This window comes from Mandrillus leucophaeus, unplaced genomic scaffold, assembly GCF_000951045.1.
Source record: "Mandrillus leucophaeus isolate KB7577 unplaced genomic scaffold, Mleu.le_1.0 Scaffold2, whole genome shotgun sequence".
NCBI classification, from domain to species: Eukaryota; Metazoa; Chordata; class Mammalia; order Primates; family Cercopithecidae; genus Mandrillus; species Mandrillus leucophaeus.
This window is the reverse complement of record NW_012102031.1, coordinates 13783278-13796117: the sequence shown is the minus strand read 5'-3', so window position 1 is coordinate 13796117 and position 12840 is coordinate 13783278. Positions and strand designations below refer to the sequence as shown.

Below are 12840 nucleotides of genomic sequence, written 5' to 3'. Positions count from 1 at the left end.
CAGACTTCCAGGACGTCCCCTCTCCCCAGCTCCCATTTACAGGTCCTCACGACAGTTCTTCCAAATGGGAATTACAGTCGCCATTTTAGAGAGGAGACAATTAAGATCCACAGACGTAAAATAAACCAGGGACTCATGGGACAGAGCCCAGGCCCCCACCCGGCCCCAGCGTGCCAGGGAACCCCAGCATCCAGACCCAGGACTGGCCCACCCAGGAGGTAGTTTCCCTATCCCCTCAGAAGCCCCTCCCCAGGCCTCGGGAACTGCTGACGGCAAGATTGGGGTCGAGCCCCTTCCCCTCTCATGTCAGGTTCCGTGCAAGGATTTTACCTATATTTTTCCTTTCTCGCCACTGTGATCCCATAATTAGATCCATTTGACACAGTGAGTGAGGCACACAGCAGTCAAGTCCTGCACTGGCCCAAGGCCAAAGGCACGGGGGCCTTGTACTTGTCTGACCACATATGCTGGAGCCTGCTATACAGGAACCACCTCTCCATCAGAAGGAAACTGAGGTCTTCGTGGGCTCGGCCCCCTGCACTGCTCTGGGGAAAAGAGAACTTGAGGGTCCCTTGGGAATCCAGCACTCAAAACCCCCAGATGACTGACCCCTCCAGGGTCCCAAACAACCAGGATTCAAATCCAGGCCTCCTTCCAGCCACCGTGTCCAGAGCTCTCTCCTCTGCCCTTTAACACTTTGATGCTCTTTAAACCCTCACATGTCCACATGACACTTTCGCATCTGTTCTCTCCTGCTTAGCCTCGACATCCTCAGAGAGGTGTTCGGGGCGTATCTCACCATGCCCATTGCATAGAAGAGGAAACTGAGGCCTGGAGCATGTGTGAGCCACCAGATGCCCCCTGACCCACAAGGGAGTGAGCGATGTTTGCTTTGGTGGAGGATAAATTTGGAGGCTGGCCTCTACCCCCGGCCCTGCCCCAGGGAGAAGCCTACCGTGGTCTGTGCCTGCACACGCCGCTCTGGATCTGGAAGGTTTGCCAGGTCTTCAGTGGGACACCATCGTCTTCCGGGCCAGGCCCCCTCTGCTTCCCTCTCCTGCTAGATCTTCTCTGGAGTCGGCTCCTCACCCCGCCCCCAACTTGACTTCCCGTCCGGAGCTGGGTGGCCCTGACACTACCCCCACTTCCACACCCGCCCCCAGCTGAATGGCGGGGGGCAGCAGGTGCAGAGGGCCCCGGGTTCCCACCCAGTCTGTGCCTGACACAGGTGGGGGCAGGGTCTTGGAGTGGCCAAGGGGAGAAGCAGGGCTGGGATGTGGGAGGGGGCTTCCTGGTGCCCAATGCCCCTGCCCGGTGCTGCGTGGCGAGGCCGTTGGGGCCTGAGTCACAGCTGACGGGGCCGCGCCCAGCCTGCCTGAGTGACCCAGGCCGGCATAAGGCGATGACTGGGCAGCCCTCCGCATGACCGCAGGGGTCGGCCTTAGGTGTTTTGACTCAGACCTGCCACAGGCCGTGTGCAGCACAGCCAGCCTCCCCTTGTCCCTGTCCCCAGAAGAGTCACAGGGCTGCAGTTCCCCCAACGAGACACTGGGCCCCCTCCCAGGACACCACTCCCTGCCCTAGCACCTACCTCCGAACCTGGGGTGCCACCTGGCCCATCTGATCCACCCTTGCCACAAGCTCCAGGGCCCCGCCTGCCCAACCCCCTCCCTCAGAGACCTTCGCCCCTCCCCGAGCCCAGCCCTCCTGAGACGTAGGGAGCTGTAGGGAGCCGTAGGGAGCCGGGCCAGCCTTGGGAGGGCCTCCCCACTCCAAAGGAGCATGGACTGTGACCCTTCCTCGGCACTGAAAAAGGGCTTTTGTGGGGATCCCATGTCCCAGCCCCTGGGTGGAGGGTGGGAGGCAGGCAGGGCAGGTGACAGGACAGGGACAAAGAGAAAAGAGCCAAGAAGAAAGAAAACCACTAAGGAGGGAAAGGGGAAATAAGAGAGAGCCTCAGCCACACTGGCTCAGGGACGGCCCTGCCATCAACGTCGTGTCTGTGCTGTCTCCCAGGGAATCTTTGTCACAGCTGAGAGGTAGGCCAAGTTGGCCCCATTGTACAGCGGGGAAACTGAGGCTCAGCCCGGGCAGGGTACCCAGCTAGGGGGCTGAGGTCTAACTCGTTTTGCATAACTCTAAAGTATTTTAAACTCATCCCTGGGAAGAAAAAAAATCACATGAAGTCCTGCAGCAAAGAGTCTAAGGCCACAGAGGCCCAAGGAAGGCCCGGGTTCACATCCTGGCTCTGCTGTTTCTATGCTGAGAGTTCGTTCTGTAGATTAACAAAATGTGTCAGGACCCCTCCCCGCCTTTTCCTGTAGTTTTGCTCTCCTAGGGAACTTTTAACTCATGTGTGTGACATGCAGCATTGACTGAGAGTCCCAGACCTCCGCTCTGAAAAACTTAAAAAAGAAAAAGAGAACCCAGCTTCGAGTGGATTCAGCGGCTGGACTGCACCAGGATCTCTTTATGTTCCTTAGCCTGGTGCCAGCGGACAGCTGCTCGTGACCCCTTTGTCCCTAATGTGAGTCAGTGCAGGGAGCACACACTTCATGGAGGGCCTCGTCCCTCTAGGGAAAATGTGCCTAGCAGAGCGTTAGCTCTTGCGCACTGTGGCAACAAAGCAGTAGTTGACACCAGTAGACTGCTGCCTCTCATGGTGGATGGTCGTGGGGACCATCACACAGCAGTCCGTGCTGTGGAGTCGGCAGGGTGATTCGACAAGGCCCCGTTCTGCCTCTGTCTGATGGAAACTCCACAGTGGCACTCTGCAAGCCACCCACAGCACCGGGGCAGCCCCACAAGCCCCTCTGGGTGGGGGAATCACAGAGGTGGGGGCATCTGAGCTTGGCCTCAAGGGCAGGAAGATGTAAGAAATGGGGAGGGGAACCAGGAACAGAGGCTGATGCCTGTAATTCCAGCACTTTGGGAGACTGAGGTGGGAGGGTTGCTTGAGGCCAGGAGTTCGAGACCTGCCTGGGCAAAATAGCAAGATCCCATCTCTACAAAAAATCAAAACTTTAGCCAGGCATAGTGGTGCATGCCTGTAGTCCCAGCTACCTGGGAGGCTTAGGTAGGAGGATTGTTTGAGCCCGGGGGGTCGAGGCTGCAGTGAGCCACAATCGTGCCACTGCCCTCCAGCCTGGGCGAAGAGTGAAACCCTGTTTCTCCCAAGGAAAAAAAGAAGAGCTGAGGGGGAATAGGGAGCTCAGGCTGCATGCAGGGGTGGGAGCAGCTAAATGGACGGGGAGAGGAGTCGCCTGCAAGAGATGGGTATGGGAGAGACCACAGGACCGAGTGATGGAGGGGAGAGGAGGGGCCAAGGAAGACAAAGGCAATGGGCTGGGATTCTGGAACTTTAGTAGGGGAAAAGGAGAAGCAGAAAGCAAGTGTAGGGTTTGGGGGCAGAACGGTGATTTTGGCTTCAAGACACCACTAAGCCAGGAGACAGACTATCCTGGTAGCTGAGTCTGTAGGATCTGGCCTTGGGAGGGATCAGACTGCAGGTGGTAGTGTGGGGTTACCTGCAATTATGACTCCTCGGGAGATGTTATGGGGTGACAAGTCCTCATAGATAGTGTACTTGAGACCCCTTCCCAGAATCAAGCTCCCCCATCTGTTTCCTGTGGGGTGGGTGTGCTCTAGTTCAAAGTCAGCCCCAGACACCTCTCCTGGGCGGTGAGAGGTGGGGGACGACCCGGGGTGGGGGCAGCCATGCTGGGCTTCCCAGCTCTTCCCCCACAGGCCAACCTCTGCCCTCCTGGAGGGCAACCCCCGCACCGGCCGCAGCGCCTGCTCCCCTTCCGCTCCAGGAACCCGAGTGTGCCTGGGTTTTGGTGTCTGCCACCTCCCACCCACATCTTCCCAGCAGCTGAGGTCGAGGAAGCCCCCTTCCCGCAGCTGGAGCAGGGAGACACAAGTGAGGGCAGCCCCTCTGCTGTTGGCGGGGCCTGGAGCCAGGGCAGGCCAGGTGTGGGAGTGACACCTGTCTAGGACAGGCTCCCTGGTGTGCGCCTCAGTGCCTCCGCTTCCCCCCAGCAACACACTTGCCTCTGTCTTCTCCTTGGGGCTGGGAGGCGGAGCCCCACCTGCCCTGCTCTTCCTTGAGCACCTACTGTGTGCCAGGCACCATGTGGATGCAGGGACAGCGTCAAGCAAAGCAGACTCAGTCTCCGTCCTCCATGCTAATAGGAGACACAGTTGGGAATGTGAACACCAGAGTGCATGCTGCCGGAAGGGAGGGCGCAACCAGGTTCCCAGACCCAGACTCTGGACAGGCGAGAAAGAATTGCTAAGGATGCATCCTCCAGCTGAGATCTTACAAGGAAGGAGCTAACTTGACAAACAGGATGGGGAACAGCATTCCAGGCAGAGGGAACAGCGTAGGAAGAAACCCTGTGGTAGGAAGGAGCCCCAGGCACTTTGGGAGCCAAAAGATGGCCATTACGGTAGGACCCCCTGAGGGCGAGGGGGAGCCCAGTGGGGGCTGCGGGAGGCCATTGCTAGGTACTTGGTAAATAGGCTGCAATATGTCAGGCAGCTGCCCAGGAAGACTGTTGGTTGGGAGTTAGGGGCCTGGAGTTCTAGCCTCAGCCCTGCACTACTTTGTTCTGTGACCTTAAGCAAGATGCTTCCCCTCTCTGGGCCTTTGGGTAAATCCTGATGCCCTCACTCGTGATACTCTGATCCCTGAATGCTCAGAGCCTTTGCCCTAGCTCTTCCCACCTCCCCATCTGCACGTCACTCAGACCGCAGTGTGGACGTCACCTCTCCAGATGCCACTCTGGCCACTCGCAGCGCCTGGCTCTCCCGCTGCTGTTACATCACCCTGCTTTATTTTTGCTGAGCTCATCCTGCAATCTCAGATGCTCCTGTTGGTCCTTGTGCCTGTCTATTGTCTGTCTGCCCCTTGCCCTGGAGTTCTGTGCCTTCAGGAACTCATGAAATTGTCAGCCAAGTTATAGAGGAGGAGGGGTACCAGGAAGATGCTCCCACCCAGGAGTCCTACGGCCCTGAATTCAAACTGTGCCCATTCCCGGTTAATTTGGTCTAAGGATGTGGGCTGGCCACTCAGACTCTCTGAGCCTCAGTCTTCTCATCTGCAAAATGTGTCATGTCTATTGCAGGGAGCTCTGCACTGGCTCTCCTCCACCCTAATGTCGAGTCCTCCTGTTCCCATCCCATCCCCAGCTCTTTTTGCCATTTCAGGAAGTAGGGGTAGCCATGGACCGATCCAAGTCAAGCTCACCTGCCTCTGGGAGCCCTTGCCTCAGCATGTTTTCGGTCTATACATGCTCGCCTGGGCATTTGGGAGGAGCCCAGTTTTCTGGGGGCCAGATGGAAACCCTAACCCCTTGGGCTCTTCGGGAAGCAGTTTTAAGCACAAACCAGGTCACTGGCCCTGTCTGAGGCAGGATCTGTTATTCTTTTGTTCATTCCACAGATGAGGAAACAAAGGCTCAGAGATGTTAAAGAATTTTCCCAAGGTCACCCAGATAGATGGAAAGGGGCTGAGACAGGATTTCAAGCCCAGCCAAGTCTCTTCGTTCCTCTGCACACAGCCATTCCTCATGTCTGCTGCATGCTCACTCCACATCAGGCAGGATGCTGGTGGCAGGGGTGTAGCTGTGAACTCACTCTTTGATTCATTCCACAAATGCCTAGGGCACCTTTCATGTTCCAGGCACCGGATGTGCCCTTGTTCCCCCAGGGTGATCCAGGAACATACACACATATGAGAGGACACACTGGCACACACCTAAGCTTGCACATGCACAGACACGCATGCAGAGACACACCCAGATATCCATGTCTGCACGCACTCATAAATACAGATACAGACATAAACCTCCATTAGGACACTGACATCCAGGCTTCAAAATTAGGTAAGAGAAATACACATGCAACACACATTGGTATGTAACACACATCAGCATGCAACGTCCATCAGCATGCAGACCTCAACCACACACCCATGGGGGCCCAGAAGCAGCCCACACACTCAAGCCTTTCTTCCTCCCCTCTTGCTACCACATCTTGACACCCCTCATCCCCAATATGTCAAGGGAGCCCCATTCGGCCATAACCAATGCCTTGTCTGAGTTTGACACCCCACCCCACCCCACCACAGTCACAGCCCCCGGCGGCTGGGGCATGTGATTTCCCTTCCTGGGCAGAGCAAAGACCTCCAGCCCATCCCCAGAGCATGGATGCTTTTGGCCTTGCCCACCTAGGGTTCCTCCCCTCTCTAAAAGGCCACCCCAAATCCTCTCCCCAAAGACAACCGAGAGACAGAGAGGCTTTAGAAACCAGGCAAGTTTTAAATATATGTTTGCACAATATTAACATTAAATATACATCATAAATAAGCCTTATAAATATAAAACTGATAAAAATTGATAAAAATCGATAAATTAGTCATGTCCCTCCAAGGAATTGGCCTCGCAGCTTCTGAGACCCCCTCTAGGAGGGCAATGGCTCCTGCGTGAGAAAATTCCAGGACTCACCACCAGGGGGAGCAGCCAGCAGCAAGGGCCCAAGACTGGGGCTTCCCGGCGCTGGGAGGTGGGTCTCCTTTTACGGAGACCTCCGTGTACACCACCCAGCACCATTTGCACCACATGTCCTGAATTGCAGATTTTAATATCCACCCTATGTCAGGGAATCCAAGCAACTGACAGGCAGTGGGGGCCTTGTACAGCCTCTAACTCCCTAGCTTCACAAAGAGAAAACAGGTCCAGAGAGGTAAAGTGACCTGCCCCAGGCCACATGGCGACTTCGGGGCTGGGCTGGGACCTGAGCTCTATTCCCTGGACCCCCAGATCAGGGCTCCTGGGACACCCTGCCGCTGTTACAGCTGCCTAAAGTGAGGTCACCCAGACATCCAGGTGTCTGGCTTGGGACGTGATGAGGCATAGGAGGCCAGCTCAGGCTGTGACCTCCCCTTCAGAACCACGGAAAGGAGGAAGTCTGGGGGCAACGGCCCTGCAAGTCATAAGAGGGAAGGACTGGCAGGCCTCGGGGAGCAAGGCAGGGGGGCAGTCAGCCTGGCCATGAGTCAGCCTGTGTCATCAGACCCCTGAATCAATGGAAAGTCGGCCCCGCGTGGCCTGCCCGGCCACCCCACTGGGCCTGGGGAACTTGGGGCTAGGTGGGGTTCAACAGCCGGACTCTGTCCCCCAGCCTGGAGGAGGTAGAGGGGTCTGCCCAGCTCCTACCTCTTAAAGTGCACTTCTCAGTGGCGAGTAGTAGAGGGGAACAGGTTTGGGGACCCGGGAGGTGTCATCCTGAGATGGTTCCTCTCATCCACAGAGCACCTGCCGCATCCTTCAGCAGCAAGGGGTGCTCCCGAGGCTACCGGGGCAGCTGTCCCCTGGGCATGAGTCTATTGCCTTTCCTGGAGGGTCTCGTCCTGCGCACCCCCTTCCGCAGGGCCTGGTGGGGGCTGTGTCTCCGGCTCCGGTTCGGGCTCTCCCCCCACTTGCTGAAGACTCGCCCCACTGAGTGCATGAAGCGATGGTAGCCACGCAGGAAACTGCAGCCCTCCAGCTTGCGCTGAAAAACATCCGAGGTAGGGGTGGGGGTGGGCGGCTGAGGGGCCCCCCGGCCGGCCTTCGTGGGCTCAGTCATGTCTGAGTTGTCCAGCAGCTGGGCCATGCAGTAGACGTTGTTCCTGAGCCCGAGGACATTCGGCCTCGCCATCTGCAGCTTCTCTAAGTCCTCTATGTTCAGCCCAGACCTCTCCAAGTCCTGGGCCTTGGGGAGCTGCTGCTCTAAGTCGGCCAGTCTGTGCAGGACGCGGCCCAGTGTGGCATTGAGCGTCTGTAGGAAGCCCCGCCTGCCCAGCCCCCTCAGGGTCTCCTCGCTGGGGAAGGCCCCAGGGCTCTCCCTGCAGTGCTCTCTCAGTTTAGGAATATCCAGGCCTTGGATACGTATCTGGGGGAAACAGGAGGATCACAGGGTAAATGCAGAGGACCCGGACCACAATCACAGACAAGTCAGCCTTGGAATGCTAGACCTCATGCACCCCTATCCAATCTCCCATTGGACGGATCCGGAAACTGAGACCTGAGAGGGAAGAGGACCCCAAGATCACTACAGGCAAGGTTGGAGGGATGTTGAGGACCTGGCTGGTGGGATGCCTGTGGAGAATGGGGAGCTTCAAGAGGGCTGGACTCTGTCTTGCTCACTGCTACATCCCAGTGCCTAGACCAGAGCCTGGCAGGTGTGCAGGAAACACACTGAGTAAGCAGATGAGGGCGGTGGTGGTGTCTGGAGTCCCGCCCCGGGACCACAGAGCTAGGGAAGCTGGAGGGCCAGCCTTAGCTCCTCAGGGTTAAGGCTGGAATAACACAGTGACTCAGTTCTCCTACCTGGCCATATGGAGTGAGGCTGGGCCTGTCCTCCCTGCTTCTCACTCCCTTTCTTACCCCACAGTTCTCTGAGACTCAGATGCCACAAGGGCCCAGGTGCTTACATAGGGGTCCAGGAGCCTGCTGGTGTCCTGCATGAGATCTGTCTGCTTCTGGAGCTGGCCAAGGAGCATGCGGTACTCTTTCGAGCAGCTGCCCATAGCCGCCATGCTCGCCATACTTGGAAACAGGAGTGCAAGGATCAGACCTAAGGCAGAGAAGAGGGGTGTCACCCAACTTGGCAAGGAAAGCCACAGATGGGAGCCTCGGGGAGGGGGTTGAAGAGGGCCTTGAAAGGTGCCTCCTTCATCCCGGACTTTGTGTAGTTGAGGGCGGGGGCTGGGCACTGTGTGGCATGGTGTGTGCACAGGTGTGCCCACCAAGGCCACCATCATCTCCCCAGTAAGTCGCTGCCCAGGGCCTGACACAGCAAGCAGTGGGAGGGACTGAGACAGTGGCTGCGATTTACCAAGTAGGTCTTCGAGCAAAGGCTGCAGCGCCCGACTGGATCCAATCCTGCCTACTGCACCGTTCTAACCTCGGGAGCTGACTCTCTGCAAGGTGGGACTGGCTCCCTGCAAGACCATTGGGCTAAGGACCGGCCACCAGCCTAGGACCCTGCCTTGTCAGCTGCTCTGGCCATCCAGGTAGATGGGCCTGAGAGGGCTTCAGGGCAGGCAGCCCGGGAGCGGCTTGTGCCCTCAGCTCTGTCTAGAACCAGGAGAGGCCGCCTTTTCAACCAGAGGCGCAGCCTGGAACAGATGCGGGAGACCTTCCAGTCCATGTTCCCACTTTCCTGACAGGTAAACCAAGTCTCAGGAGAAGGTCCTGCACAGGTCATAAAGGCCAGGGCTCTCCCCTGACCTCTCATGCCTCCCTCCTCTCTCCATAAGTGGTTCCTTCTGTCAGACCCACCAGGGATGCTGTGAGCCTGTCAGAAGGTGTTGGGGGTGGATACAGTTACCGCTCTCCACCACCCCCAACAGGGCACCGGCAGCCACGTGGTCGGAAGGGGCCTGTGGCGCAATGGCCCGGAAGGCAGTGACACCATCGTTCCCGTCCTAAGAACCATCCGGCCCTTTGGGGAAGACTGGCTGCTGGGGAGGGCCGAGGGGCCGGGCACCCAGGCGTAGCGACCCCAGGGCACTTTCACCGCCTCCCCAGGTATCTGCTGCCGAGCTCTGGCAGGGGCCTGTGCATGTGGCAGCGCACGTGGGACTAGGGTGTCTGTGTGGCTGTGCATCTGGGTCTGTGTGCAGCATGAGGGAGATCTGCTCCCTTCACCGTGGGGACTGTGGTCTGCATGTGGGGGTTCCTGGGCTGGTGAGATGCAGGGCTGTAGATGACGTCATATGGCTCTGTGTGCATGTGGCCATGTGGGTGTGGCTGTGCGTGCTGTGTGATTGTGTGGGCTCTGGGGCCCCCAGGGCCGGCTGACTTTCTATTCATCCGGGGCAAGCTGGAGGCCCCACAATCCCTCCACACCTCACACCACTTCCCTGCCCAGCTTCTGAGCCTCCCTCTCCTGCCCAGCCTCTTCGCCCATCCTCTTCTCTCACTCCCTGGTTCCCAGAGTTGCCTCTACATCTCGACATCACCTCCCCCTGGAAGCCTTCCAGGGATGCCCCTTCCCTACCTGTGGAGATGCCAGGTTCTCAGTGGACCGCTCTCTCTGCCTGACCTTCTGGCTCTCTCCCCTTCTCAGCATCCTTCTGCCCGGCGCCCGGCCTCCCCAGGTCCCAGAGGGCAGAGGGTGCCTCTGCTCCCCACCGGCGCCTGTGGACAGACCCAGCAGGCGGGTTCTGACGGGGAGGAAGGAAGTACTTACTGAGCAGCGTCCTCCGTGTGAGCGGTACCCCCATGCTGGGTGCCCGTGCTCCGGCCCGCGCCCGCTGGGGGTGACACCTCTCGGCTGGGAGCCCTGCAGGCTGGCAGCCACTTTATGCCCGCTGGGGCGATTGGCCAACACCTCATGAGGTGGGTGGGGATGGGGAGGGGGGAGGGCAGGCCTTCTGGGAACATGACCCCAAAAACCAAAATTTCCACGGGCGGCCAATGGGCGCTGGGCGCGGTGTATGCCCGCTCCTCCTCCTGTTTTCTTCGAATTCGTTCTTCGAGGTCAGCCCTACGCCCAAGGATGATGTAAACCGCAGCCTCAGCCTTCCTGGGGTGAACACAGAGGAAGAGGGTCCATGCCATCTTTGGGGAACTGGGCCAGGGATGGGCAGGAGGGACTTCAAGTTGGGCCCCTGGAGGCCCCAGGCCAGTCTCGGCCCAGGAGCCATTGGCCTCGCAGGACATGGTGGTTGGGGGCTGAGGGGGGCGAGACGTCTTCCTTCTTGAGTGCCCTTCCTGCCCTCTCGCCGGGGCTGTTGGGACATCTGTGAGCGGAAACCACCGGGCTCTGGGCACAGAGCCAGACGCAGGCTGGCAGCCCCGAGATTGTGGTTCAGGCCCCAGGACCAGCATCCCCCAGCCCAGCTCCTGACCGTCTCCTTTCCCCCGTTGTGCACCCTCTGCCAGGCCCACTCCCCAAAGCCAGGCCCTGTCTCTGTAGACAGGCTCCACGGGGGAGAACTGGACACTTGGAGCAAGAGAAACAGGAGGCCAGCATTCAAGCCTGCTGAGGTGCTGCATGACCTGAGGCAAGTCACGTAACCTCTCTGGGCCTCAGAGACCCCCAACTATAAAATGAGGAGAAAAGTCTTTCCCAGCCCCCCTCACATGGTTGCTGCCATCATGGACATAAAAGGAAAAGACCTTTGAAGGAAAAAGCAAAGATGAAGGTCTGATTCCAAGTATTAGCTGTGGAGGGGGCGGGATGGGGGAAGGAGAAGATGGGGAAGCTGTGAGCTCAGAGGGGAAGCCGGGAGGGGGAGTTACCGCCTTGACGGTTGGGGACCAGGTTTCACTTTCTCTGAAAGATAGTGATCTTAGGCCGGTCCTCTGCGAAAGGGCCCTGGGAACAGCGCCTCTCTAGTCAAGTTGCGACTTTACTGTGGGGTAAACTGAGGCCCAGGTGAAAGCAGACAAGGAGGCCAAGAGGCCGGCCCAGGCCTATAGACCCTGCCTGGTGGTTTCAGTACATCTCCCAGGCCCAGAGGAGGGTCCTTGGCCTGCACCCTAAGGAACCCCGGGTGGGAGGAGGCCCTCAGGAGTCTGGGGAGTCACGGTGGGACCCCTGGAGGCTGCCAGGGAGGCCTGAGCTGCTCCAGCTAGAGGGAGCATGGGGTCTGGGGCACCTGAGCAAGGAGAGCCGGGGCAGCCAGAAAGGAGGAGGTTGGATGCACCCCTGTCCATGCCTGCTCCCGATGCCCAGTGTGACCGCCAAGGCTGTTGCCATCCATTCTCCCCATCACTCATTCATTCATTCGACAAGCCTTTATTTGGTTCCATGCTGCACCAGCCACTCCCAGGTCTGAGGATGACGTAGTAGAGGCAAAAATAGGCGACCCCACGCCCAGGAGGCTGCTCTTCAGCCCCTACCCACTCCTGGGAACCCAGGCTGGGACTCACCACACCAGGCCTCATAACTCCCCCTCGCCACCCCCAGGGGCCAGTTCTGGATTCTCATCCTGAGAATGTCGCTTCCGCTGAAGTCCTCATCTCCATGCCCACCCCCACAATGCCGTTTCCTTGGGCCACGCCAAGAGGGGATCCTTCTCCATTTCACATCTCTGATCTCATCTTTTTTTCTCTTTTTTAAATGCAGGATCTCGCTCTGCCACCCAGGCTGGAGTGCAGTGGCACCGTCGTAGCTCACTGTGGCCTCCAGTTCCTAAGCTGAAGCAAGGCTCCCTGCCTCGGTCTCCTGAGTAGCTGAGACCACAGGCATGTGTCACCGTGCCCAGCTAATTTTTTTATTTTTTTGTAGAGACGGGGTCTCGCTATGTTGCCCGGGCTGATATAAACTCCTGGGTTTAAATGATCCTCCTGCCTTGGTCTCCCAAAGTGCTGGGATTACAAGTATGAGCCACAGCACCCAGCCACCAATCTCATCCTGCAACAGCCACGGGAGAGAGAGCTGCTGGGCAGAAACGCCTCAGCTCACTTCAGTGAGGAGCCCGAAGCTCTGAGAAGTTTAGGGGCTGGCTCAAGGAAGGAGCGCCAGATCTGAGCAGAGGGCTCCAGGGCATTCTCAGCTACGGCTGACCGACCGCCATGCTTGGCGAGAAACAGCCACATGCCTTTATCTTATTCTATCCCCACTTTGGTCCTGGGAAGCCGTGCTGTCTCCTCATGGCACAGACAGAGGAGGTTGCTTTGTCTGAGGTCACCTACGAACTGTTAAGAGGAGAGGGGCATTTGACCAGGCATGGTGGCTCATGCCTGTAATCCCAGCACTTTGGGAGGCCAAGGCAGGTGGATCATTTGAGCCCAGGACTTCCAGACTGTGTCTTTACAGAAAATTTAAAAATAAATTATC

At 58.2% G+C, this 12840-nt stretch overlaps 1 protein-coding gene across 2 annotated transcripts; it reads right to left on the bottom strand.

Annotated features, from left to right (window-relative positions):
• Positions 1–6303: 6303 nt before the first annotated feature.
• OSM (oncostatin M) lies at positions 6304–10314 on the bottom strand. Of its 2 annotated transcripts, none has more exons than XM_011979100.1 (3): positions 10243–10314; positions 8480–8622; positions 6304–7938 (listed from the first exon to the last, which is right to left on the bottom strand). In XM_011979100.1, the coding sequence occupies exons 1-3, from the start codon at positions 10274–10276 to the stop codon at positions 7357–7359; spliced, it is 759 nt and encodes a 252-aa protein (XP_011834490.1). In that variant the 5' UTR covers positions 10277–10314; the 3' UTR covers positions 6304–7356. The 2 variants fall into 2 exon arrangements, with proteins under 2 accessions (XP_011834490.1, XP_011834491.1); XM_011979101.1 differs by lacking the exon at positions 10243–10314 and adding an exon at positions 9037–9294.
• Between the last annotated feature and the right edge of the window lie 2526 nt (positions 10315–12840).

Bases quoted from the DNA above. Each gene is read 5' to 3' on its own strand.
- OSM (XM_011979100.1), bottom strand. From the start codon at position 10,276: ATGGGGGTACCGCTCACACGGAGGACGCTGCTCA. The intron at 8,623-10,242 runs GTAAGTACTTCC...TCTCTGCCTTAG, and splicing joins CACACGGAGGACGCTGCTCA to GTCTGATCCTTGCACTCCTG. The intron at 7,939-8,479 runs GTAAGCACCTGG...TGTTTCCCCCAG, and splicing joins GCAGGCTCCTGGACCCCTAT to ATACGTATCCAAGGCCTGGA.